This window comes from Balaenoptera physalus (genome assembly GCF_965194825.1).
Source record: "Balaenoptera physalus genome assembly, chromosome: 11".
NCBI classification, from domain to species: Eukaryota; Metazoa; Chordata; class Mammalia; order Artiodactyla; family Balaenopteridae; genus Balaenoptera; species Balaenoptera physalus.
The window spans coordinates 108,489,325-108,514,636 of record NC_138896.1 but is presented as its reverse complement, the minus strand read 5'-3'; the positions used below and the strand labels follow the sequence as shown (position 1 = coordinate 108,514,636).

Genomic DNA, 25,312 nt, shown 5'->3' with positions numbered 1-25,312 from the left:
CTGTCGGGGCGAGGCCCTGCCTGAATCTTCTCCGTCGCTCGTCTCCATGCACAGGCAGTTCCCAAGGCCCTCTCCGTGGACGTTATAGCATTTAATACTATTTAATGTTTTCCTTTAAGATCAACTGGTTTAAAAAGCTGTACCCTAGTCTGATCAAGCTTCTAGGTCTAACTCCCAGGTTGTAGGAACTACAGGAGACAGAGGAACAAGCTGACGGGCGGGCAAAGCCACGGCATCTGGTACAGGCATGTGGTTCACGGCGAGACTTTGAGCGGAGGGACTTTAAACCGGCTTCCAACTAGGTTCAAATTTGCAAGAATGAAAAGTTAAAAACAATGCACAAAATGCCAAATGCACTGGCTTTCGCCCCTGAATACGGTTATTTTAAAAGGAAACTTTAGATCACTCCCCTACATGGAAAACTAGTATCACTTGCGGTAAGTAGAAGGTTACCATGAAAACAACACAGTGCGATCCGATTTCAGGAGGATTCTGTGTCCTGCCAAGGGTGCCTTGCAAACCTGCCCGCCTCTGTTCCGTGAAGCCCTGGGCGAGAGGTGAGCGCCTGCACTCTCGTCCTGGGCCCACCGGGGACACTGGGCTGCAGGTAGGTCCCCGAAACACCTTTTCTCACCTTCCACTTTTCGTGCATCAGGGAGGGAGGGGTGGTGAGTGTGGGGGCAAAGACCCCTCCTCCCCGCCCCCCAGCAGCCGGCAGGCAGTCTCTGCAGCAGAGAGGGGCTCGGTGGGGACTCAGCCTCGGCGGCAGCCTGGGCCTTTCTGAGTCACACAATCCACAAGCTCAGAGCTGGGGCAGAGACGAAGAAACTGAGTCCCAGGTGGGGCAGGCACTGCCCAAGGTCACATGCAAAGTCTGGGGGTGGGGAACCAGGAACGACAAAACTCCAGGTTTTCTGACCTTCAGCCACATGACCATCGAACCTTGTTCACAGGTATTCACTGAGCACCGACTGTGTGCGAGGCACAGAGGATGGGGGGCACGGGGGAACAGGACAAAGTCCCAAAGAGCTGACACTTAGAGCCGGGGGACAGAGGACAAAAGCTAAGCAAACGAATGAGATCATTTCCCATGCTGGTGAGGAGGATAAAGAAGCCAAGCTGGAGGGCGTGAACGATGGCAGCCCGGGAGGTGGAGGAGGAGGTGCCACTCAGGCTGGGGCCCGAAGTGCCGAGAAGGAGGGAGGGGGAGACCTGGGGCCCGGGGGCGCCCGAGGAGCAAGAGCCTGAGCACAGGCAACCAGCCCTCAGCAAGTCCTGACTCTTGTTTTTCAAACTTTGTATTTTAAGTTAATTTCAGACTTACAGAAAAGTTGCAAGAAGCCTACAAAGAATTCTGTACCCCCTTTGCCCAGATTCCCCCCATGTTAACAGTGTATCCTGTTTATCGTATTCCTTCTCGCCATACGTGTGCACACACACACACACGCACAGACACGCTTGCGATCAGAATTCTCTGAGCGTAAGTCGCCCCCCTCGAGTCCCTGCTACGTTGATGTGTTCCCTGAAAACAAGGACGTTCTCTGACATAACCGAAGGACAGTTTTCAAGGTCGGGACATTCACATTGGTTCAATACTACTATCTTATCCTCAGATCTTATTCAGAGTTGCCAGCTGACCTAGCGACGTCCTCCACGGAGAACAGTCCCTGATCTTAAGCCTCCTTTGCAAACATGCAGAGGGAACTGCGTTCCCAGGATGGCCTTCAAGGAGAGCCCCAGTCTGGCCTTTCGGGGGTGGACCATTCAGCTCAGAAGCACGCAGGCCCAGCTCTTCCCTCCTCTGAGTTGCCTGGACACGTGGAGCCCCTCAGGCAGGCTGACCCATCCATCCGATGGCTGCCAAGACGTGGCTGAGGTGCAGACGGTCACTCAGTGTGGATTAATCTCACGTGCTCAGTCCGGCAGTTATACTGAAGGCAGGAAGTGTCTGTCAGGGGGAGCCCAGTGGGGTCTCGTCCAGGCAACAGCATTCCCCTGAATAAACTCTCCACGACCGTAACACCCATCTCCCGCCACCCTCCGGCCACCAGCGGGACCTCGCTAAGACACAGAAGGCCTCTCGCAGGGGAGAAGCGGTCATTCGGAAGTCCGGAGCCCTGGAGCCCACCCACGCCTGCAGTGTCTGCTTTACTCGCCCTCTAGATGCACCTGGCAAGGACACACTGGTGTTCCACCCGAGGACATCCGTTCCTCTCTCCTGGGCCGGGTTCAGCTCCGGCTGCTTGATTCTTAAACATTCACCGATTATTCGGCCGAAGACAAGCTTCTCAAGGCCCCCGGCCACCAGGTCAAAGTAAGCCTTCGGCGTGCTTCTCACCCACGCCGCACTCTGGTCCAGCAGGAGCGCCTGAGCCAGGAGGACACACTTTCGGGGAACAACGGGCATTCTGCACCGCCCAGCACACACAGCCCTTCCTGCCTGCCCGCCCATGGCGCCTGGGGACCGGCCCTCCCGCACGGGGTGCAGTGCCGCTGGAGCCCCTGTGTCTCTGGTTGGCCTCACGGGATCTCTGTTGCTCACCCCCAAAGACTCTGTCCGATACAACGCTCTAGCTCCACCACCCTCACTTCCTTTCCACGCCTTTTCTGCCAAGGGCACTGCTTCCCTCTGTTGGTGGGAAAACCCTCTTCAGCCCTCAAGACCCGTCTCTGCTCTCCAAGAACCCCTTCTGGCTTTCCCAGCCGAAATGCTCGCTCCCTCTCCTGAATAACATCCACGCTTTCTTTGAACTTACTTCATTAATAAAAAGAAAACCCCCCATTTACCCAGAGCCAACTGTTTCCCAGGCACCCTCACACCCATTGGGTCCTCTCCCTAAGTCCATTTCAGCTCAGGACCTGAAGGTCGGAGAGCAGAAGTGACTGGGGTGTCACTGTGCCCCGAGACGGTCCCAACTTTGATGCTCTAATGAACGGAACGCAAGGGAAGTGACGCTCTGGGACTTCTGAGACCTGGTCATAAAAGCTGGCACGCCTTCTACTTGGCTCTGTCTGCCCACACCACCCCCCCCCCCACCCCCCGCTTTCTCTCTTTTTCTCGGGACACTTGCTCTGGGAACCCAGCCACCACGCTGTGAGGAAGCCCAGGCCGCACGGGGAGGTCCCGTCTAAGCGTTCTGCTCACAGCCTGCAGCAGCTGTGAGGTGAGCGGCCGGGTGGGGGAGGCGTCTGAGGAATGCAGCCCCCCGTCTTCAAGATGCCCCATCTGATGCCGAGCAGGACAGGCCCCACCCAAACTGCAGACCTGTGGGAAGAGCAAACACTGTCATCGTCGGAAGCCACCGGAAGTGTGCGGTAATTTGTGATGGAGCCACCGCAGGCGGAGAAGCTGCCCAGAGCCAGAAGGGGCTAGACAGTGAGGACAAGTGCGGCCGGGCCGCCTCGTGGAGCTGGTCACGCGGAGGGCACTCACCACATCCCCTCTCTGTGACCTCAAGAAGGTCACCTGCCCTCTCTGGGCCGCCGTTCCCTTGTCTGAAACATGGGGAAAAGAACAGTATCTATTTCAGGAGGCTGTTGAGAGGATTCACGGAGACACCACGCGCGCAGCATTCGGCACCTGAACGAACGCCCACGGAAAGTAACAGCAGTCCTAATGATGATCAAAGGGACCGGCCACATCGGATCCCCAGCCAGCCTGATGTCAGCGCCCTCGCCGTCCCCTCAAGTCACAAAGCCTCAGGGACTGAACCTGCCGGCTGGGAGCAGACGCCTGGGCTCCAGCGTGTGTGCGGGCACCCTGCAGCCTCCGACCAGCCCTGAGTCTCTGTGCCCAGCTTCCTGGGCTGTGTGCTCAGAGCTGCCAGGCCACCGCGTTCACTGACTGTGACTGAGGTTGGGGAACTCTCTTCAAAACGAGTGTCTTCACACTGTGTTTTCGATACCCCTGGCCTCCGTTATTTCCAGCAGAAGGGGCTGGTGAAACCTGCCCATCAGGAAGCAAGTTGACAGCTGGTCTAACCCGAACTAGTCCTACATCTAAAAGCAGATGGGGGTACCCACCACGTGCTTGGAGGGGAGGCGCCAAAGTCAGGGTGTGGGGCAAGAAAACACGGAGTTACAATCACCCTTGAAAATCCGTGACCGCGGAGGACCTGGAACTACACAGACCGAGGGAACGGCACGTGCTGTCTCAGCTTGCTCTCCAGGACGCCTGACGCTGTGCAGAGCTGGGGTGGACACCCACACCATTTACAGTCTTCTCCTCTCTCTCCTTCTCTCCTTTATACATTAAAAATATCATCCGGCTTTTAATACCAAGTGTAGGTAAGAATGTAGAGACACGGGACCGTCACTCATTGCTCGTGAGGAGGCGCACTGCTACACCACTTTGGAAAGCAATTTTGCAAAGCCCAGTAAAGTTGAAGGTACTCATATACCGCCCTGGTACAAACCCTACACACGCCACACGTGTGTGCAAGGAGCGAGTGAAGGAACACTTACTGCAGTCCTCCCTGGAGCATCAAAAAAATGGGAAACCACCGAAATCTATATCAACAGCAGAACAGTGGAATACTTCACACCAACAAAAATAAACATGAGAACTATACACAGCCACACGGATGACTCTCACCAATAAAATCTGGACTGAAAACAGCAAGTTGCATCTTGAAGAGCTATCTGTACACCCATGTTCACAGCCGCATTACTCACAAGAGCCAAAAGGTGGAAGCCACACGTGTCCATCAGTGGATGAAGAGCTAAACTAAATGTGGTCTACGCACAGCATGGAATATTATACGGTTTTGAAAAGGAAGCAAATTCTGACACCTGCTACAACATGGATGAACCTGAAGGATATTGCGGCGAGGGGAACAAGTCAGTCACAAAAGGACAAATCCTGCATGACTCCACTTATATGAGGTCCCGAGAGCAGTCCAATTTATAGACAGAAAGCAGGACGGTGGGTGCCAGGGGCTGGGGGAGCGGGGTGGGGAGTGTTTAATGGGGACTGAGTTTCAGTTTGGGAAGATGAAAAACACCTGGAGATGATGGCGGGGATGGTTTCACAAGAGTGTGAACGTACTTAATGCCACTGACCGGTACACCTAAGAATGGACAAGATGGTCAGTTTTACGTCATGTGTATTTTACCACAATTCAAAAGTTTGGAAGAGCAAGTTGTAGGTTATGACATCATGCCTGTAAAGTTCTAAAACTTGTAGAATGAGCTTTGTGTTAGCCAAATTATAAAAATGTGCATGTGAAATAAACACAGCAAATGGGCAGGGTGGGGGCACTACTGCTTAGGTTTAGCTCTGGGGGGATCGGGGTGAGATGGGATTTGAGGGAGGCCCACAGGGGCCGTCCACCGTGTCGTAACCGTTTATTTCTGAAGCCAGGTGATGGGTATACCACTCTCTACTTTTTCTTCCCACCCGAAGAACTGTTTCACTAACCAGAGTGCCCTGAGGTCCGCCAGGCTCTAGGGCCTGGGGAGAGGGCTCTGTGCCTCCCAGGATGGGCTCTGGGCCAAAGCTAGGGGCTCTGCGGAATGGCCATCGCCCCAGGCAGAAGGCAGAGGTGCCAAGAACTTCCTTTGCACTTTCTAGTTGAAATAAGCATCTCCGCTCCTCCTGCGGCCTCAGCCTCTGGCAGGGCTCCAGGATTATTTTACATGAATTTAAGATCACTAATGAAGAATAATTAACAGCTTCAAGGGAGCCTGGCACACCCTGTGTTTAGAAGTGGTTAATTATGCATTGTCTGCAAAACACCCTTTTCATACTCGAAAGTTTTGGGTCGCTGGTTTAAACAATGGAATATGGCATCAGGAAAAGAGCCAAGTGGTTCCATGCGCCAAGTTCCTAGGGTTGGATCTCTTTGGACAGAGGTGACCACGGCTCCCTAAGCCCCCTAAGTGAGGTGCCTTAAGTGCTTCCCTGGCACTGACACTGTCAATCCCCCGGAGGGGCCATGGCAGGTGGGCTAGCTCCCTCCCCCACCGTCGCGAGCAGTCAGAGCCCTGCCAGGATGCGGTCTGGCCGTAAAGCTGGAGTCTCTCGTCCACCTGACTGATGCGTCACCATTATTTATGAACACTAGTCAATAGAAAGAGGACTGTCCCCAGCCCCGAGCACCTCATTTGCCAGTCGGAGCTCCTTGGCTGGCCCTGTGCAGCCTGTGAGATCCCTCGGTCCCCCTGACAGGCCATGTGACTCTGGGCCAGCCACTTCTCCCTCATGAGTCTCTATTTGTTCACCTGGAAAATGGGACAATTACATATTCCCCTTCACGGGGTTGGTGGGCTTAGAACGATGCCTCCCACGTAGCAGGTACTCCGTGAGCCTCCGCATCACACTGCCCACCCGGCCTCCCTTTCTAGCCTCATTGCCTGACAGGCACCCTACACTTCAGCCTCATCTGTGACCATTTCTGAACCACGCCAGGCTCGGTCCTACCTCCACACGTTTGCTCATGCTGTGCTCCCTCCCTACTGTCCCTTCCTTATCTGGAAAAATCCTGCTCCTACGTTCAGGCCCAGCTCAAATGACACCTCCTGCAGGAAGCCTTCCTAGATTTCTCCCAGGCCAGACAGCCTCCCTCATACTGCTGGTATCTTTGTGCCGCCTCTATTTATCCCCCATCCTCAACTTTCATGGCTTGTTAGTGGGTCTCTTCCCCCTCGTAGGCTGGGAGCTCCTTGGGGACTATGTCCCATTTGTCTTCCGGTCACAGTTGGGCCTTGAGAAAAGAGCACCTGCTCTGAATAAGAACCTCCCATGGTGGGAGGGGCCAAGGGGGCTCTCACTGGTTGGCCTGGAGGCTGAGCCAGGTCTCTCACAAGCACCACGTAACTCCCAGAGGGACTCTCAGCTTGCTACTCCCACCCTGAGAGCCCCTCTGGGCTCCCCACTGTGCACAGCAGGAGGCCCAGCCCCTGGTCTGAGACTCAGGTCCCCGGCACCCCTCTCAGCTCCATGGCTTCTCACCACCACCCAAAGACACATGCCCTTTGAAAGCCTCTGGGGTTTTTCACATGCCTTTCCCTCTGCCTAGAACACCCATCTCCCCCTCTCGGCCCAGCCAACTCCTGCAGACACTTCGTTGCCCCCTCAGCTGTCACCTCCTCCAGGAAGCCCCACATCCAGATCCACTTCTCCTACCGTGTCCACCTGAGCCCCCGTGGGGTGGGGACATGCTTCCTTCATCCCTCTCGCCTCAGGACCCTGGCATACTCCTCTCCTGAGCTGCGGGGCACTCGAGACAGAGTCTACCTTGGAACAAGAGAGACCTGGGTCCAAATCCTGTGGCTACACTTACTTGTCTGCCCGCCCTTGGGTCTCACCTGCTCAAAGGGGGGCTTCAATGCCCCTCTTGCAGTAGGGCTGAGGATTGACCAGAGTGTAAAGTGCACCCTCGGCAGACACTTAACAACTAACAGCCAGAACATTCCAGGTGCCCCAGGCCCATAGGAACAAGCTCCCTGGATGGTGGGAAAGGCTGGTCCACCTGCACGAGTGGAAGATGCCCCGGGTACAGCCGGTGCTGATGAGATGCGGGGTGGGCCTCTCTCCCTGGCACCCACCCAAGAGCAGGGACTTCCTTTCTGAGGCCGCTGTGAGACCCTCAGGACCTGCCCCCTTCGGAGAAAGCCTTGGAAGAGAAAAGAAAAGCTCCCACACTTTCCCAGAACGGCTCGCATGCTAATAGCCACGGACTTCACAGAGTGTGAAATCAGGAAAAACGAATTCCCTCAGGATAGCCGGTATTCTAACTCCCTCCCCCAAGGCCTTTAATTACAGGCCGTTGAAGGCGCCCTTCCTGCTGGCCTGGGCACCAGTGTTCCTCAGCCAAGGTGTGTGTGTGGACAGAACGCACATGCGGAAGATACTGTCAGTTTTACTAACATTCGGGGTCATGCCCGCATCGTTTCAGGGAGTAGTCCCCAAATGCCACTACCCGTCAACAGGGCCAAATCCCTAAAGATGGGGAAATTGGGGCTCAGAGAGGGAAAGTGACCTGCCCAAAGTCACAAAGCAAGCGGAGGGACTTGAACTCTGGTCTCCTGACTTCCACACCAGGGATACCCTCATTCTGCCCAAGTAAGGCAGATACCCTCATTGCCCCAAGTGTGTCTCAGATCTCTGCTAGGGATGGAGGCCGTCAAACCCCTTAGTCACATGAGCCGCCAGTGAGGTCAGGGGGCGTGGACCCTGTCAGGGCCAGGCCAGGGTGGAGGCTGCCCTCCTGTGGGGTGACAGTGCTCCAAGCAAGTCCGCTCCAGGGCCAATCTCAGCAGCAAGGAACAATGAAACTCAGCGCATGGCCACAGAGCACTCGGGGGGGACCCCTTCTCTGCAGAAATCCTACCAGCTTCAGGGCTGGAGGAAGAGGCGGGTACAATTGAGCCAAGTTGCCCAGTGGCCCAGAGCAAACGCCAGCAGGGGCCCTGCCCCAGGACGAGGAGGCCCTGTGGTCGCCAGGCAGGGGACGGTCCCGCCAGCTCGGCTGCCCCACGGCAGAGGCCCTCCCGGGGCACGTACCTTTTATAGACTCCGTGCAGCGGCTGCAGGCACAGGAACTGCCAGTAATCCAGGCAAAGGGCCTTGAACTTGAGCATTTTCGCCTTTCGGTCTCCTGCCGGACCCCCGTGGCACCTCCACCGAGACTTGGAGAGGGGCTGAGGGAGCTGGGGGACGGGCCGCTCCGGCCACCCCGGTCCCCACTGTCACAGTGGCCCCACTCACATGGCCCGGTGCTGCCAGCCGCCCCTCCAGCACAGCCTCCGATACAAAGAGCAGCGCACACAAAAGCCCAGCGACTCCTCCGTCAGGCTCGCCCAGGCAGCCTCAGGCTGCCGCCGCCGCGGGGGGCTGGAGCTTCTCGGGGCTTCCCCGGGGGTCCCCGGGGCAAACGGGGGCAGCCCTGGCTGTGCTGAGTGGTGGGGGCCCCCGGCCCATCATCCTGGGGGCCTGGATACCGGGGCTCCTGACGGCGGCTCCGAAAGCTCCCTCTTCCAACTGGTCCCCAGTGGCTGCGCCGGCACCTGGCCGGGCAGTGGCCCAGCCGCCTGCCTGGCCCGAAGTGGCCGAGGCTGGGAAGACCAGGGGTGTGGGGTGCAGGCAGGGAGGGGGCGAGGTGACAAATGCCGGCCTCCTCGCCAGGTCAGTTATGTTTGGCGGAATCCCTGCTCGGGCCCCGAGAGCAGAAACTCACCACGTCGCCACATGGTGCAGTGGGAACCGCTGGCTCTGAAAGGCAGCGGAGAAAGACTGACAGGGCCACCGCGGTTGCCTGGGTGACAGGGACACATTGATAAAATCTAAAATGGAACCTCGATGACAGCCGCTCATTGGCTGCCGGGAGGGGACTCCCGACGCCAGAGGGGGGGGGCCTGGGCTGAGGGGCCATGGCCAGCGGGGCATTGTCAGGCAGGGACGGGGCCACAGGCAGGACGGGTGGCTCTGCGGCCCGGGACCCAGCGTCACGGGCGGCCAAGCAGAACCAATGGGCCCCTCCTGGCGGGTCTGGCTTCTACTCTGGACGCCCTGCGGCCCTTTCCCTACACGCTAGCCACAGGGATCTCAAATGGCCCTCCCTGCTCCACGCGGGCCCCCTGCTGCTCTCAGAATAAAGGCCAAACTCCCGACTGCCCACCGGCCCTCAGCGCCCCGACTCCTGCGGACGGTCTGAGCTCTCTGAGGCTCCCGACGCCCAGACCCCTGGCTCCCGCCAGGTCCCAGAAGCCATCCCCTCTTCTAGGCCTTCCGGGCAGCGCCCTTGGCCAGAGGTGCCCTCCCCGGCCCCTCTCCACCCACCGGATCCTACCGCCAGCATCGCGTCCGAGCCCCCCGCACGCCCTGCCCTGACTTTCTCTGCGGGACGTGCCCGCCTCTGAGATGATCCTGTTGATTTACTTATCTGCTCTGCTCCCAACTGCAGCGCGACCACCCCGGCCCAGCCCGGCTCAGGGCAGCACCTGGCCCACTGCAGGCGCCCCATCGTTTGTTGCAGGAGTGAAGGGTCCTGGAGAGCGGGATGGAAGGGTCCACCTGAGCACACCTGCTACTCGGGGTCCCTGGTTTGCTCCACACTGTTGACAAAGCAGTGGTCCCATCGCATCCTTGTGTGGAGGGCTCGCTCCCCCTCCCCCAACCACAGATGAGGAAACAGAGCTCCGAGAAGACCCCATCACCGTGTGTGAGGGACGACGTCCAGGCCCATCGCCTCAGACAGGAGTGGCTGCCGCCAGAGTGCTGGGCCTGCGTGTCCTGTGCCGGCGGCCGGGCGGCCAAGGCTGGGTGCGGACCCGGGCCTGATCCCAGCACCCGCCGCGTCCCGGCAAAGCCAAAAACAAAGTCACCGGCCTCAGGAGGGGGTCTCCTCCGTCCACCATCTCGGACGCGCTGCTTCTAGAGCAGTGGCTCTCCCCCCCTGGGCGATTCTGCCACCACCCCTTGCCCCAAGCAACAGTGGCCATGCCTGGGGACACTGTGGGTTGTCACAATGGGGAGGGCGGCGCTACGGGCCTCTAGTGCATTTAGAGGCCGCCAAACACCCCACAGTGCACAGGACGCCCCCCTCCGCCAGGAGTGATGCAGTCTAGCGGCTCTGCAGGGTGGCTCTCCGTTGGAAGTGCCGCCGTGGATGGCTAGAAGGGAAGGGCGTCCGCGGTGGCGCAGTCGAGCGGGGAGCGTGAAGCCCAGTGAGGGGAAGGGCACGGACGCATCATCAGGATGGCCGAGCTGGACGCAGCGTGGGGCACAGTCCACCAACCCAGCCTGGGGAGAGGGGAGCTGCTGGGTAACTGGGCTGGTGACGAGGCAGACGAGGAAGGAGGGCAGCATGGCGGTCTGCCGAGGGTGAGGGGCCTGTCTGCCAGCCAGCGGGGCCAGCCTCCCTGAAGGGCCGTCCGCCCTCCCCCAACGGGACATCAGCTTCCCTCTCACGCCTGTGGCAGAGGAAGCCGGCTGTTCCTTTGAAAGGAGGCAATTACTGGCTGGGACCTTTGTTTCTGAATTTCCCAGGCTGTAAGCAGGCCTCCAGAACCTCCGCGGGACTGGCCACCAGAGCCCGAGGGCCGGCTTTCTCAGAGGCTCTCACAAAGCAGCAAAGCCAGCGGCCCCGCTGCGCATAAAGGGCAGAGGCCAGGCGGTCGTGCCGGGGGGAAGGGGGCGGCTGGGTCTGGCACCAACAGTCCTCTGGTCCCTGGATCTCAGTTTTCCTCATCTGTGAAATGGGAACACTGAGCTGGGCTCTGCCTGTGTCCCAAGGGGATGAGGGCAGATCTCATGTAGCACCTGCTGCTCCTCAAACGTGCCGGGAATGCTCCACCTCTGAGCCTTTGCACTGGCCGTCCCCCTGCCCGGAGGCTCCTACTCCAGATAGCTGCTCGGCTCATCCCTCGCCCGCCTTTCCTTCTGGTGTCTGGCTAAACAGCGCCGCCTCCAAAAGGCCCTCCCTGACTACCCTCCCATCACTATCCCCTTCACCCTGCTTTATTTTTCTTCGTAGCGCTTGTGGACAAAAAATGCGGCTGCCACTGCAGTAAACAGAGGATGCTGCTGCCATCAAGCCGTCAGCCGCTGTAGCAGCCCCTGAAGGTGCGCCCTGAGGGGGTTCCAGATGGAGAAAAACAGGAGAGCCGCCCTGGATAGTGGAGATGCACATCTAAGGAATAATTTCAAGGACTATTGCATCGTCCCATACGTAGAAAAGCACTAAAATCATTAACTTGAGATGTCTGGGTTTTTGTGATTAGCAGTCATCTTTGCTGGTGGAGCACATTTTTCCCAGCAGAAAGCCCTCTATCTCCTGGCTTCTCCCTTCCCTCTTGGAAGCAGGTCCCTCGGGGCTGTCACAGAGGCTGTCTCCCAGGCTACAGTCCTCGGTAAGGTCCAGATAAAACATAACTCGCAACTTTTGGGCTGTGCGCTTTTCTTCAGTCGACACACTTGTCACCACCTGACGTATCATATTAAAACCTGATTTCTCTGTCCATTTGCTGCCTGATACAGTAGCTCTGCAAAGGCAGCAGGACAGGTCCCTGTGGTTTCCTGAGTCCCCCCCACACCCGCAGGTGCTCAGGAAATAATGGCTGAGAAGCAGAGGGGCAAGGCAGAACCAAGGGGCCCTGCTGTCTTTGCTCTCTGAAGGTGCAGGGAGTCATTGGCTATGAGGTCAAGTGTGGCCAGCCTCAAGCAGCGGTGGTTACTGTGGCCACTCCCTGACCGTGACCGCCATCACTTATGTGCCCGAACTGGAGTGAGGCCGTGGGGGTGTGTGGGCCCACGTGCAGAGGGACGGTATAAGGGTCCGAGTGCCAAAGGAAGGGAGTGTGCAGATGTCCGGGAGTCTGCGTGTGTGCGTGTGTGTGTGGTTGTGCAGGAAGTGTACACACATGGGCGAGGAGTGTACTACAGCGTCGGGCAGTGTTCACACCAGGATCTGGGTTCAAATCCCAGCTCTGCTCACCAGCTGAGAGTCCTGAAAAAGTGACGCCTGTAAAATGGGCCGATAGCTCTGCGTGGCCGTGCAGAGGTGGGACGCTGCCAGCTTTCAGCCAACAGAAGCGACAGCCCTCACTGCTATGTGTGCTGTGGCTGCAGAGCGTCTGTGTACGGGGTTACACGACAGTGTGAACGTGTGCGGACCACCCGATTCTCCGGCCTCCAGCAGTGCCCCTGGGGGTGCCCAGCCCCGAGCTGCTCAGGGAAGCTGCGCCCGCGTGCCCACCCCAGCCCTTCTCACAGCCTCAGCCGCCTCAGGCATGTAGCTGGTCGCCAGACCATCTCATCCCCATATAGCGCCTGCCACCCGACAGCTGGGGCCCAGCCCCTGCTTGACGGCTCCAGTTCGGGGCGCACTGCCTTTGTGCAGAAGCTCCCTCTCACCGAGGCTGAGCTCCCCAGTGGGACTTGGGTCTGCCGTCCACCCGCCCCCTCGCTTTCCATGCCCTGGGTCCACATCCACTTCTCAGGGCCTCACAAAGTCTGCCCTCTCCTGGGAGCGGGGACCCCCAGCCCACTTCTAGTCACCCCCACGTGTAGCGCAGACGTCCCCTCCCAGCCCCCCGTCCATGCCAACCCCACTCAGGACCAGCTGCCCGTTCCTGGTCTTCCATGCCCACCTGCTGCCCCAACCAGGGGCCTCCCCTACACCACAGTCTCCAGCCCTTCCTTCTGAAGACGTCTTACAGAAACATCAAGATACAAGACCCTCAGACCACCATCCCCACTTCCACCAAGTACAGTGTGGAAACTGACAGACACTGTCAGCTTCTCCCTTGGGCTGCAGCCTTGGTCGTCATGGGAGCCACGGCTGTAGGCCGGCCCTCGGGGGACCACCAGCCTTGAATCTCGGAGGAACTATGGGCTGAGCCACGGTCCAGGAGGGACCGCTCCTAGCTGGACTTGATCTCAGGGGATGTGTCAGCACTATCTCCGGGCCCTGGGGGAATTTTAGGGCCAAATGGGGGGCTAATTTCCCCCATGGCCTCTTGGGGCCGACCCTAGGTACTGATGGGGAGAGTGGGCCAGTGGTCCTGAGCAGGTCCAGGGTGGATGGTACAACAGTACCTGTATCGGTCAGTGGAGAGGCTGCTTCCGGTCTCCAGGGAGCTCCTGAGGTGGCAAAAGTGAGACAGGATTACCGATGACCCCAGACAACAAGCCCCCCCCCGTCACCCGGGGGGCCATGCCAGCGCAGGCCACGCTGGGTGGTGCCAGGTCAGGTCCTGGGGTAGGTGAGCAGCCCTGGGGAAAGCCTGTGGCCCCCACATGCAAGAAACCATGTGCTTTTTTGTCCTCTGACAGGTCAGCCAAGACTCTGCCCCGTGCCCACCCCACACGCCAGTGCAGGGGCTCAGTGCCAGGGGGCCCTTGGCAACGACACGTCCAACTGCTCCCTGTTCAATGGGGACACCAAGGCCCAAGGTCCCACAGGGAGTCTCCCAGCGGAGGCTCTTTGCAGGCAGAGCTGCACCCTGGGGTGTGGCCTGGGCCTGCCAGCTGGCAGGTCTGTCCACAGCCCCCGACCACAGACAACCCCTTCCCAGCATGAGCTGGCCTCTGCCCCCTCACGCTCCTCTCATCATTCCTGCCCCAGGGCCTTTGCACTTGCCGTTGCCCCTGCAATGGAATGCTCTGTCCCCATCACATTTGACAGCTTTCCAACTCCAGGAGGCCTTCCCTATCTATAGCAGCCCTCCCCCGCCCCTCAGTACCCTCGCCCCCGACTCGTTCTCTTTCAGAGCCCCACGTGAAACAGGCCGAGTCATCTATCTGTTCGCTTATTCACTCCTGTCTGCCCATCAGACTCCCCTCCAGAAGGCAGGGCCTCGTGTGTCCTGGTCATTGTCCCACAGAGGGGACCGGCCGTGACGGTGCCTCCTTTGACCTGTCAGCTGCTACAAACCTGGTCACAGGTGGGGAGGGCAGTCGGCGGGGGGGGTCTGCTGAGGCCCCAGAGACGCCCGTGAGGAAACAGGCTCCGAGAAGGTAAGCGCTGTGGGTCCCCTGTTCTAGAGATCGGGTGGCACTGAGGCTCGGTGTGTTTGCCTGAGACCAGCAGGTCCTCCCCAAAGAGGACCAGACCACGGGCAGGGCCCAACACCCCCACGCCGGGAGCCCTGGCAGAGAGGCTCGGGGTCCAGCTGTGGGTCTGGGCTCCGAGCCAGCCCACCTGTGAGGTCAGATCCCACCCCACCCCTGACCAGCCGCGCGTTTGGTACAAGTGCCTCTCTGAGCCTCAATGTCTTCAGTAAAACGGGAGTGAGAGTACAAAGCTCCTGCGGGCAAATAATTGATCTGAGACGATGTCGAGAAACACGAGCCTCTGCTGGCTCTGCTTGGCGCCACGTCTGGTGACCGAGGCCTTCGGGTCTAGGGGTGCCTTCCACGAGGCGGGGGCCCAGCTCCCCAGCACACCTGTCCCTGCCCTCCTGGGCAGCGGCTGCTGTGACACAGGACATGCCCCTGGAGGCGGTGTCATTGGGCTGCACCTCTCCTCCGATGCCACGCTGCTTCCCACGTGGGCCACAGCGTTCGCGCTGTGGGTGCCCCACGTGCCTCTCCGCACCCAACACCCAGACGTCCAGGGCACCTGCTCCGAGTGGGCCTGAGCTCAGCACCGTGGGCCTTGGCCTTCTGGGCCACCGCTGGGAGCCCACCACGGCTCATCTGAGCTTCGGCCTCGTTCCCTGACCCTCCTTCCACATCCCTGCACTGACCCGTGAATCTGCTACTTCCCGTCCGGCTGAAGCATCGCTCGTTGCCGGACCCCACGTGCAGCAGATGGGATGCCCCAGAACCTGCCTCAGGCACCCCCCTGCTCCAGCCTCAGCTGAAGAGGCCGCAGACGGCTCCCCACTCCCCTGGAGCCAGAGCCCACTGGGGGCCGCGCACCATCGGCTCAGCCCCTCTGCCTGTGTGTCAACAGGCCTGGCGGGGGATCAGGAAGAACAGAGGACATGAGGGATGGCGTCAGGATGCCCTCGAGTCCCTCTGCCGGACTGTCACTGTCCTGTGCCCACTCTGGGGAGGACAAGCGGCTTTCGAGGATGGAGAGGGCACGGCTGGCCAGGCAGGCCTTCCCTCCCTCCCGGTCCAGGAACCGTGCTGGGACCTGTGCTGGGAGAGGTGAGGAAACCCGGCCTCCTGGAAGCCCCAAGTCTGGACAATCCCCCACCTGGCTGCTCATGCCACGCGAGGTAACACCAATGCGATGTGACAGGGATACAGCCAACGGTGCTGGGGTTCCTGGAGCCCACTCTGCCCAGGCCCAGGGCTGCCCTCCCCAGCTCCAGTCCTGCTCTGACTACATCGTGATAACACGGCACCATCTCGGCCTGCCACAGACAGTCCACCTAGTGAGCGCTAGGTTCTTTCTCCAAATGCTTCCTCGCCTAACCCCTGCGTGAACCTCACAAGGCACACGGAATCATGACCCCCCTTTACAAAAGCTGAGCATGCGGCCCAGGGGCTCCCTGTACCTGGAACACCACTCCATTCCCTGCCTTTTCATCCTGCAGCAAACTCCTATTCACCCTCCAAAACCCTGCTCAAAGGTCAACTCCTTTGTGCAGACTTCTTTGCCTACTTTATCCCCCTAATCAGACTCCTTCCTTCCTTCCTTTTTTCCTCACTCCCTCCTTCCCTCCCCCCTTCGTCTCTCTCCCACTCCTCTAATGACAGTGAGTATTTTTTGAGCAGTTCCTATGGACGAGGCATTGGTATTAACAGGTGACCAGTGTCACCTCATTTGGTCGTCACCACAGCCTGTGAGGGAGGCGTGGGGACACCCCACCACATTGTGACACTCGGGTCCAAGATACGGAAGGGTGCACAATAATTCCCCCCCAGGCAGTAGTGTCCACAAGGCACACACGTGAAGACGGGGACCCTCCCAGACGTGCAAGGCTGACCTGGCCTGCTGTGGCCCAGCTCTAAACCCTGTGACAAGCGGGGGTCCCTGCCTGGGCTCCCCACTCCTCCCCACCCATGTCCCGCCCAGGGAACCCCTCGGTGGCCTGAACCCCTCGGCAGTCCCCCTCTCAGTGTGCTGCTGACCCTGACAGCCCAGCTGGGACTGGCTCTGATGGGGACCCTCCCTCTGCCCGGTGCCCTGCCGGGACCACGCAGCCTTGTTGGCCACCGACTGAGGCCCACTCTGCCCGTCACCCTCCTTCCCCGCTCAGCCCAGCTGCCAACAGGAGGGGCACGGCCCAGCACCTGAACTGGGAACCAACGGCCTGGGACATGCCGGAGCCCCTCTTTGCCTCGGCCTCCCCACCCAGAATGAGGGGCGGCGGTAACAGCTCCACCTCACACAGTCGCTGTGAGAAAGGTGAGGTGCTGCCCACGGAGCAGAAGCGCCTTGTATACCAGAAGGTGCAGAGCAGGTGTGTCTGCGGTACTACACGCTATTATATGATTACATCCAATAACGTTTAGTGAGATGTTAGAGCCTAGAGGTTACAACGTGAATTCTAGAGCCAAGAGGGCCAGGGTTTGGATCCCAGCTTTGCCACACACTAGCTGTGTGACCTTGGGCAAGTTAATGAACCTCTCTGTGCCTCAGTTTAGGGTCCTCTTTTATTGTGTTTTAGGAAGATTAAATAGGTTAATACATTTAAAGCACTTAGAACAGTGCCAGGCACAGAGTCAGTATTCCATAAATCCAGCTACGACCAGTACAGAACTCAAAACAGTAGCATATTATGTTATGTATTATATGAAGGTGTGATACAGACAGTATACGAATGATCTTAACGTGTTGTATTAACACACCGATTCTATATTAATAGATGTTTGTTTTACCCCCATATCTAAAATCCTCATTTATAGGGGAAATGGGCTGTGAGTGGTGATCGTGCAGTACCACGGTCTCTTACTGAGGTGTGGTGGCCCCAAGTCCAGAGCTCTGTCTGCTCTGCTGGGCTGCGGCTCCCCCACCCCCGTCCAGGGGCCCCAGCATCTCCGGAGGCCCCTGGACCAGGCTCGCGGATGCGGCACTCTGGGTCAACTGGGCAGGGCTCCAGCCCTCCTCCCGCCTCCAACGCAGGCTCCGGGGAAACAGCCCCTTCCGGCCACCCTGGACAAGGCAACTGCCCTGGGGACAGTCCCTTCTGAAGCCCCTGTCCCCAGCCCTACATGACCAGGCTCCTGGGGAGGCCACTTCCTTCCCCCTCAGAGTAAAGTGGCTGTTCCAATCCTACTCCCTGGCATGGCTCCAAACGGTGGCCGGCCACCTACCAAGTTCAAGAACACGAAAGACGGCTCTGTGCTGTGAGTCAAGAGAGGGTCCCCTGGATGCAGAGGAGGGCTATGACGGGCAGGGCCCGAGGGGGCTCCTGGGGGGCTGGTCAGCTTCTGCTTGGGGGGTCTAGGTGCTGGTTACGTGACTGTGTTCAGCTTGTTCAACAAGGTGTACGCCAGATTTCAATAAAAATTTACATTAAAAGAAACAACCAGCCTGGTTCAGCCCCAGCTTGGAGCAGCAGTAAAAACCCAAGGCCTCAGCGCTGGTGGTCTTCCCCTCCCGCCACCTGCTTCCCCCGCAGCAGCTGTGTGGCCTTGGGAAAACCCCTTCCCCTCTCTGGCCTCAGTTTCCCTCTGCTGAATGAGGGAGCGGCAGTGCTTCCATCCCCGGCCGTGCGGTAGACACATGGACGCTTCTAAGAAATACAGATGTACTGACGCCTGGGCCCAAACCCAGACGGATGAGTCAGAACCTCTGAGGGCCGTGCTCCTGCACCTTGGGTGTTTTTTTTGTTTGTTTGTTTTTGTGTTTGTAACTCTTCACTTTGAAATAGCCACAATAAGATTCACAATAAGTTGCAAAATAAAATGTACAGGGAGGACCCAGGCAACCCTCCCCCAGCCTCCCCCAGTGATAACATTGCGCACCAAAAAATGTTGCCCACCATCAAGCCACCGGCCACTGCAGCTGACCTGACACGGCGCCCTGAGGGGATTCAGGATGGAGAAAAAGAGGAGACCGGCCCTAGAGAGTTAAGATGCTTATCGAAGGGTAATTTCAATGAGCCCAGACTCTTGCATCTTCCCATACACAGAAAAGCACTAAAGTCATTAACTTGAGAAGTCTGTTTTTTTGTGATCAGTAGTCATCTTTTGATGTTGCATGCATGCGTGCGTGCGTGTGTGTGTGTGCATCTATGCAATTTCACCACATATGTAGCTTTCTGTGACCCCCCCCACGATCGAGTTCCAAGACCGTCTATCACGTGGCACTCGCATGCCACCCCTCCCTCCAGAGCCACACCCACTTCTCCCCCAATCCTTCACTCCCAACAGCCACCAATCTGTCCATCATTTTGTCATTTCAGAATGTTATACAAACTGAATCGTACGGGATGTGATTTTTCAAGACTGGCTTTTTTCACTCACCATAATTCCCTGGAGGTTTATTCAAGCTGTTCATGTATCAACAGTCCCTTCCTTTTTACAGCTGAATAATATTCCACAGCATGGACATACCACAGTTTTTTTTTATCCATCCCCCCTGGGAAGGACATCTGGGCAGGTTCCAGGTTGGGGGACTGTCAGGGATAGAACTGCTAGGAACCTTCTCCTACAGGTTTTTGTGTGCACGTAAGTCTTCCCTTCTCTGGAACAAATGCCCAGGAGTGCCACAGCCAGGGTGTTTGGTGAGAGTACACTTACTCTGAAAAACCCCCTTCTAGAGTGGCTGTACCCTTGTACATTCCTAGCAGCAATGCAAGTGGGATCCAGTTTCTCTGCATCTTGGCCAGTGTTTCGTGTTGCCCCTGTTTTTACTTCCAGCCGTTCTGATGGACGTGCAGTGAAACCTCACCGTGGTTTTAGCTCAAGTTTCCCTAACGGCTTACAACGCTGACCATCATTTCATGTGTTTATCTGCCGCCCGCCTATCTTGTTCGGTGAAACAAAGGTGCACCTTCATTTTTAAAAGCTGCCCAGGGCTTCCCTGGTGGTGCAGTGGTTAAGAACCCACCTGCCAACGCAGGGGACATGGGTTCAAGCCCTGGTCCGGGAAGATCCCACATGTTGCAGAACAACTAAGCCCGTGAGCCACAACTACTGAGGCTGCGCTCTAGAGCCCGCGAGCCACAACTACTGAGCTCACGTGCCTCAACTACTGAAGCCCACGTGCCTAGAGCCCGTGCTCTGCAACAAGAGAAGCCACTGCAATGAGAGAAGTCCTTGCACCGCAACGAAGAGTAGCCCCCGCTCACCGCAACTAGAGAAAGCCCGCCTGCAGCAACGAAGACCCAATACAGCCAAAAATAAATAAATTAATTAATTTAAAAAATAATAATAAATTAAAAAAAAAAAAAAAAAAGCTGCCCAGATGGGTCTAACATGGAACCAGCTAATCCTCTAGGGCCCTCCGAGCCTAGAAAGTTCTGTCAGTTTTACTTTTTATTTTTAAAAATTATTTATTTATTTGGCTGCGCTGGGTCTTAGTTGCTGCACGTGGGATCTAGTTCCCCCGACCAGGGATCAAACCCGGGCTCCCTGCATTGGGAGTGCGGAGTCTTAGCCACTGGACCACCAGGGAAGTCCCAGTTCTGTCAGTTTTAAAAAGAACATGTTCACGGGTGTAAGAATTCTTCCTGGCACCCTGTGCTTTCTGGAAGGGCCCTAGGGAGGGTTCCAGACTGCCAAAGGTGGCTCTGAGCCATTGTGCTCAGGCCAGAGGGTGACTCTGTTTGTTCCTGAGAAGAAATAGGGAGAAAACAGAGAGAGGGGCGGGATGGGCAGAGGGCAGGCTCTCCACGTAGCCCTCGCCCAAGGGAGTCTGCTCAAAGCCCACAGGGGCCTGAGTGGGCTGGTTGGCAGGGAGCAGTGGGAGAGGGCATGGCCTGGGAGGGACCTGGGGCATGGCGGCTCCAGACGCTCATGGGCCCTGGGTTGGAGTTATTTGCGGATTTACCCCCATTTCCAGAGGGGCAGGGGAGGCCGCACGCCTCCCTTTTACTAAATAATACATAGTCACTGCGTCAACTATGGAAAATAACAACAGAGCACAGCAAGGAAAATAAAGCAACCCCCCTTCCCAGCTCCCTGGGGATTTGCTGGTGTTGATGTCTGAGGCCTCTCTAAATGTGTGCCTGGGACGGGGACCGGGCCTACGTGTGTTGTGGTTGCACAAAAGTACATTCTGTTCTGTGGCCCACGTTCCCCGCTCACTTAACACGTCTCCGTGTTTTTAGGTCGTCAAACATTCCTCTGCGTCACCCTTTGGAAGCGGCCCGGAACCCTGGGCCCACTCCCCGCTGCCCGCATCGGGGTCAGGCCTGGTGTGTCTCTCCCCATCCTTGGCTGCTGGGCTGTCCCGTCAATGAGGTCTCTGTGCAGGCGGCGGATGTGTCTCTAGGACCCATTCCTGGGATTTCTCGGTCAAGGGGAGGGATGTTTACACGGCTCTGGGTACACACGGATGCAGACCCAGGGGGCTGGACCAGTGCTCTTAGGGCAGTGACGGGGGTGCCTGGCCATCGCCAGGGCTCCCGAAGTTTCTGTCTGGGGCAGAGCCTGGCACCCCTGCTCCTGAGCCCCCAGGCAGCCCCAGACAGAGCGCCTGTCCGGGGCGGGCTCACCCCTCGTGTTGCTGTCCTCCTTCCCCTCTGGGGCTCCGAAAGCGGGGACACAGAGAAGGTAGGAGGTGGCCAGGCTGCCCTGAGGTCTCGTCCCATCATCCCCGAGGGCCGAGGCTGCTGTCTCACGTCACCCGCCGGGTGCCCCGCTCTGGGCTGCCTCAGACGAGGAGCCTGGGGCCGCCTCCTGCCTTGGAGACTCCGGTGTGGCTCCCGGGAGCGGACGGACGGACGCACGGACGCACGGGGGGCGCCTCGTAAACCACACCGACCTGAGGAGCTGCCCTGCTGGCTCCCCTCCCCCGCCCCTAGCTGTCTTGCCCAGGCCCCCAGCGCCTGCCCTGGGCCTGCCTCTGAGAAAGCCACAGGGGCCCTGCCCACCCACCCGGCCTCCCTGTCCTGGCTCTGGGCCCCAGACAGCCCTGCCTGCAGGCACAGTGAGTGACTGTCCCCGGGCTGGCCTCCACGCCCCTCCGTCCTGCCAGGCTGCCCTGCCCAGGAGCTCAGCCCGAGTCTGGAAAAGTCTCCGCTGCGGGGGGAGGGGGTGTCTCTGCCCAGGGCCCCCCCTTCCGGACAGAGGTGTGGAGAGAGAGCTAGGGCGGCGGGCAGCGGCCCTGGGGTGAGACCTGGGGCGGGGGGCACCAAATCCCCCTCTGGGCCTCATCTGCACCATGAAGAGGTTTGTCTAGAGAAGGGATACTTAGGGGGTGGTGGTGGGGTGTCTCAGGCCACTTGGGACAAGGATTTGCTCATCCCCCCCTCCACGCAGCCCCTGCCTTGTGCCCAGCTCTCTGAGACCATCATCCTCACTCATGTCACCCTAACAAGGAGCCCACTTTACAGATGAGGAAACTGAGGCATCATCAGAGCAAAGGGAGAAACACTGCGAGTAAGATGCACGGCTGCCCATGGAGGGAGGGGCGCACCCCGGCTGGGTCTCTCCGACCGCATGTGTGAGCCAATGGGGGGCAAGGGCGGGGCTCCCCTCGGACACAGTGACTCAGCCCAGACCTCGGCTCAGCGGGGGCAGTGTGCACGGGGTCAGCCAGGGCGGGGTCTGAGTGGGTCCCGGAGTGGGGCAGGGAGGGGCACAGGGGGGCCTGGCTTGGCGAGGGAGCCTCCCGGGCTGCCCCGACCTGCCGAGAAGCACCCCCGAGACCCCAGCACCCAGCATCCCAGCTTCTTCTGTGACCCCGAAGCTCCCTCCAGGATTCTCTTCTTGAGGCAGAGCACCGGCCGAGGGGACAGGGCCACCGGCCGGGGCACGTCCAGCCTCTCCGGCTGGTGGGAGTAGGGCTGAGGCCTTGCCACTCGGCCAGGCGCCTGGCCGGGCCTGTGGCCAGGGCCCTCGGGTGCCGTGTCTGGGAGCCACATCCTGTCACTCTTGGACCTGGTTCGCTGATGGGCAGGGAACGCAGATGCCTCAGTCCAGCCCAGCCGGGAGGGGGTCCGACCAGGCTGGAACTCTCTTCAGATGCCAACGTGATCTTATTTTACCCTCAAGCCTGCCTGGGGAGCTGGAGTTTCGTATCCCCATTTTACAGACGAGCAAACCGAGGCTCAGAGGGACTGAGACCTGCCCGAGGACTCCCAGCTGGCAAGCGGCCACACCAGGTCCTGACCTGGGTCCCCTGCCCTCTGCTCCAGAGCCCCCACTGTCCACAGTCATCCAGGCAGCTGACCCCCAACCAGGACGTCCTGACCCCACTCACCCTGAGGGTGAGGGATGTGCTCAGGCACACGTTTCCTGAGAGCACCTCTTCCTTGGGGGGGCATCCCTCAGATATCCAGAAAACAAGCCAATTCACCCCGAAACCAGCAACCTACAGACTTGACACATTTAATTTTTAAATAGTTAACGTACTCTCATAGTTCATAAGTACAAAAAAAAAGATATCAAGAGGAAAGTCCCCCTCCCAAAGGTACCACGTCCACCAAGGTCCCCCTGTCCCCCAGGGAGTCCCACCACGAGCTTCCTGTGCCTTGCCACAGAAATTCCTAATGCAGACACAAGCAGACGCGGACACACGCAGCTGGAGGAGTCGTGCACATGCGTGCAAGAGGCTCCTGCTCCCCACCCTGGACACACGGCCCTGGATTTGTCCTCATGCCCGGTCCCGGAGCTCGCCCCTCAGTCTGGGGCACGGCAGCCAAGTCTGACCGAAGTCTGAGCCAGAGGAAGGACGGGGCCCCGGCTCCACGGCCCCTCCGGGGGCAGGGTGAAGGGCAGCCATCCTCTGTGGCAGGGCGAGGTTGGGGTACCCTGCCTGAGCAGAGCCCCTGACCTGGAATGCTGGCAAGGGCACGGTGGACTCCGCCCAGCTGCCTCCCCTTCCAGGTCTGACTTGGGGCCCACCGGACGGCATCCCAACCACAGACACGCTTTCGGATCCATGCTGACCTCACGCGGTCGGACAAATACGCAAACAAGACACCTCTTACCTTACATCTGAAACTCTCACAACACTGTAAATCAACTCTATTTCAATTAAAAAAACAAGACACCTCTGAACCATCACACGCGCACATGCTTGCACAGCACACGTGCACACACGACTGTAGGCACATATGCGCGTGCAGGCCCTCCTGCGGGCGGCTGGAAGCACCCCCCCGGCCTCGGGCCTGGTCTCGGGGTCACACGTGAGCAAGAGTCGGGCTGGGGTGTACCCCAGGCCCTGCAGTCAACAACCACGGTCAAAGAAAATCCGCCAAGGTCTTTCCATGCAAACCGGGTGTGTTAATTCCCTTTAGTTGAATGAAAGTTAAAAACAACACGGAATATTTCCAGAACCCCCTGGAGCGCGGGGCTTCTGGGGAAACTTCAAGGGGAAACCGAGGCTGGGGCGCTCGAGAACAATGAGGCCGCTGCGCTGAATGCCGGGCACCCCCTGGCTTCTGCCCTCGCAAACGCCCTATTATCTATTCAGGAGTTTTGTTTTGTTTTGTTTTGGTTTGGCAGTGGTCTTCACAGGCCTCGCGGGCTCCCTGCTCACCCTCCTACATGCTGGCACCGGGGCCGTGCCGTCCACGTGGCCCCATTGCTGCTCTGCGGCACCATCTCTCTCAGGGTTTACCGAAAAGCGCTGCAGGCCGTGCACCGTGGGACGGCGCCAACCCCTTCCAGGCCTACCGAGATGTGGGCCTGGCCCGACGCGGCACAGACGGAACGTTTGTCCCAGCTAGGTTGTCTCCCATGTGGTTCCTGCGGCCACGCAGCTGTGGCCTCTCTCACACGCCCTGCACTTCCACGACCCCACCGCTGGAGGTCCCCTGAGGGGTTGGCGTCTCCTGGACGCCCTGCAGAGGAGCAAGCTGGGTGCAGAGCGGGGAAGGGGCTCATCCCCCGTCTCAGCAAGTGAGGGCTCCTGGGTGCCCTCTTTGACCGCAGGGCGTGGGGACTGGGGAGTGGGTGGGGCAGGAGGGAAGGGACGGGAGCTGGGTTTGCACAGCTGCTGGGGGACCTCAGCCTGCAGCAGCAGGAGGCCGACCCCAGCTCTGTGGGGGGACGCTTTCTCGAGGGCTGCAGAGGGGCCTGGAGGCGGAGCCTTGGGGACCACCAGCCGCTGGGTCCATGGTTGTGGTGGTCCCTGGGTACAGGGGGGAGTCCTAACCCACCCCCTCTGTTCACGAGGAGGCGGAGAACTCAGCCTGGAGGCCACGGGCGGGGGCGTCTGTTTCAGGGGCAGCAAGATGCCATCACAGCATGCGCTGTACCCCACGCGTCTGGCCTCTGCTCAGGACGCAGACTGTTCTTACAGATGGCCGAGCCCGGGCGGAAGGCCTTGGGTGCCCTCGGCCCACGGGGTGGCTGGCGGCTACAGCAGCGGGGAGGGTGTACCCTCGGCCAGCTGGGCGGGGCTGAGCCCCGGGGTGCAGGGCAGAGTGGGTGGACGGAGGAGCAGCGTCCTCACTGGGGCATGAGAGTGGGGGGCGTCCCAGCCTCTGACCTGCCCCCCCAATCTAGAGACACACCAAGCTGGTGCTCCCCGGCCCCTCCCTGCCCCCCAACAGGCATCTCCCTGCACCGGGGGGCCCATCTTGGTGGTGGCACTGCCACCCACCCAGACCTCCGAGCCAGACCCCTGGGCATGGTGGTCTGCATGCCTTTGATGCCTTCCTCTCCCCGCCGCCCCCCAGCCTCAGGCCGACCTGCAGCATGCACTCCTGTCACTCTGCTTCGTCAGCTGCCTGGGCCCCCCCATCAGACACCTCCAGGTTTTCCCATCACCCTGTGGCGGCGCTGGATAAA

The 25,312-nt window shown here is 59.1% G+C and overlaps 1 protein-coding gene across 9 annotated transcripts in view; it reads right to left on the bottom strand.

Moving 5' to 3' along the window:
- IQSEC1 (IQ motif and Sec7 domain ArfGEF 1) overlaps positions 1 to 25,312 on the bottom strand; it is a 330,464-nt gene that overhangs the window by 119,804 nt on the left and 185,348 nt on the right. For 6 of the 9 annotated variants that reach the window (XR_014251035.1, XM_082413930.1, XM_082413929.1 and 3 more), the window contains exon 3: positions 13,541 to 13,585. The exons of 2 other annotated variants lie outside the window; for them this stretch is intronic. Coding sequence is in view for 6 of the 7 variants with exons in the window: in XM_082413930.1 (XP_082270056.1) it covers positions 13,541 to 13,585 (45 nt within the window). In the remaining variant the exon portion in view is untranslated. Of the gene's footprint in view, positions 1 to 8,506; positions 8,599 to 13,540; positions 13,586 to 25,312 lie in introns of those variants that run through there. One more of the 9 variants, XM_082413925.1, reaches the window with a different exon arrangement.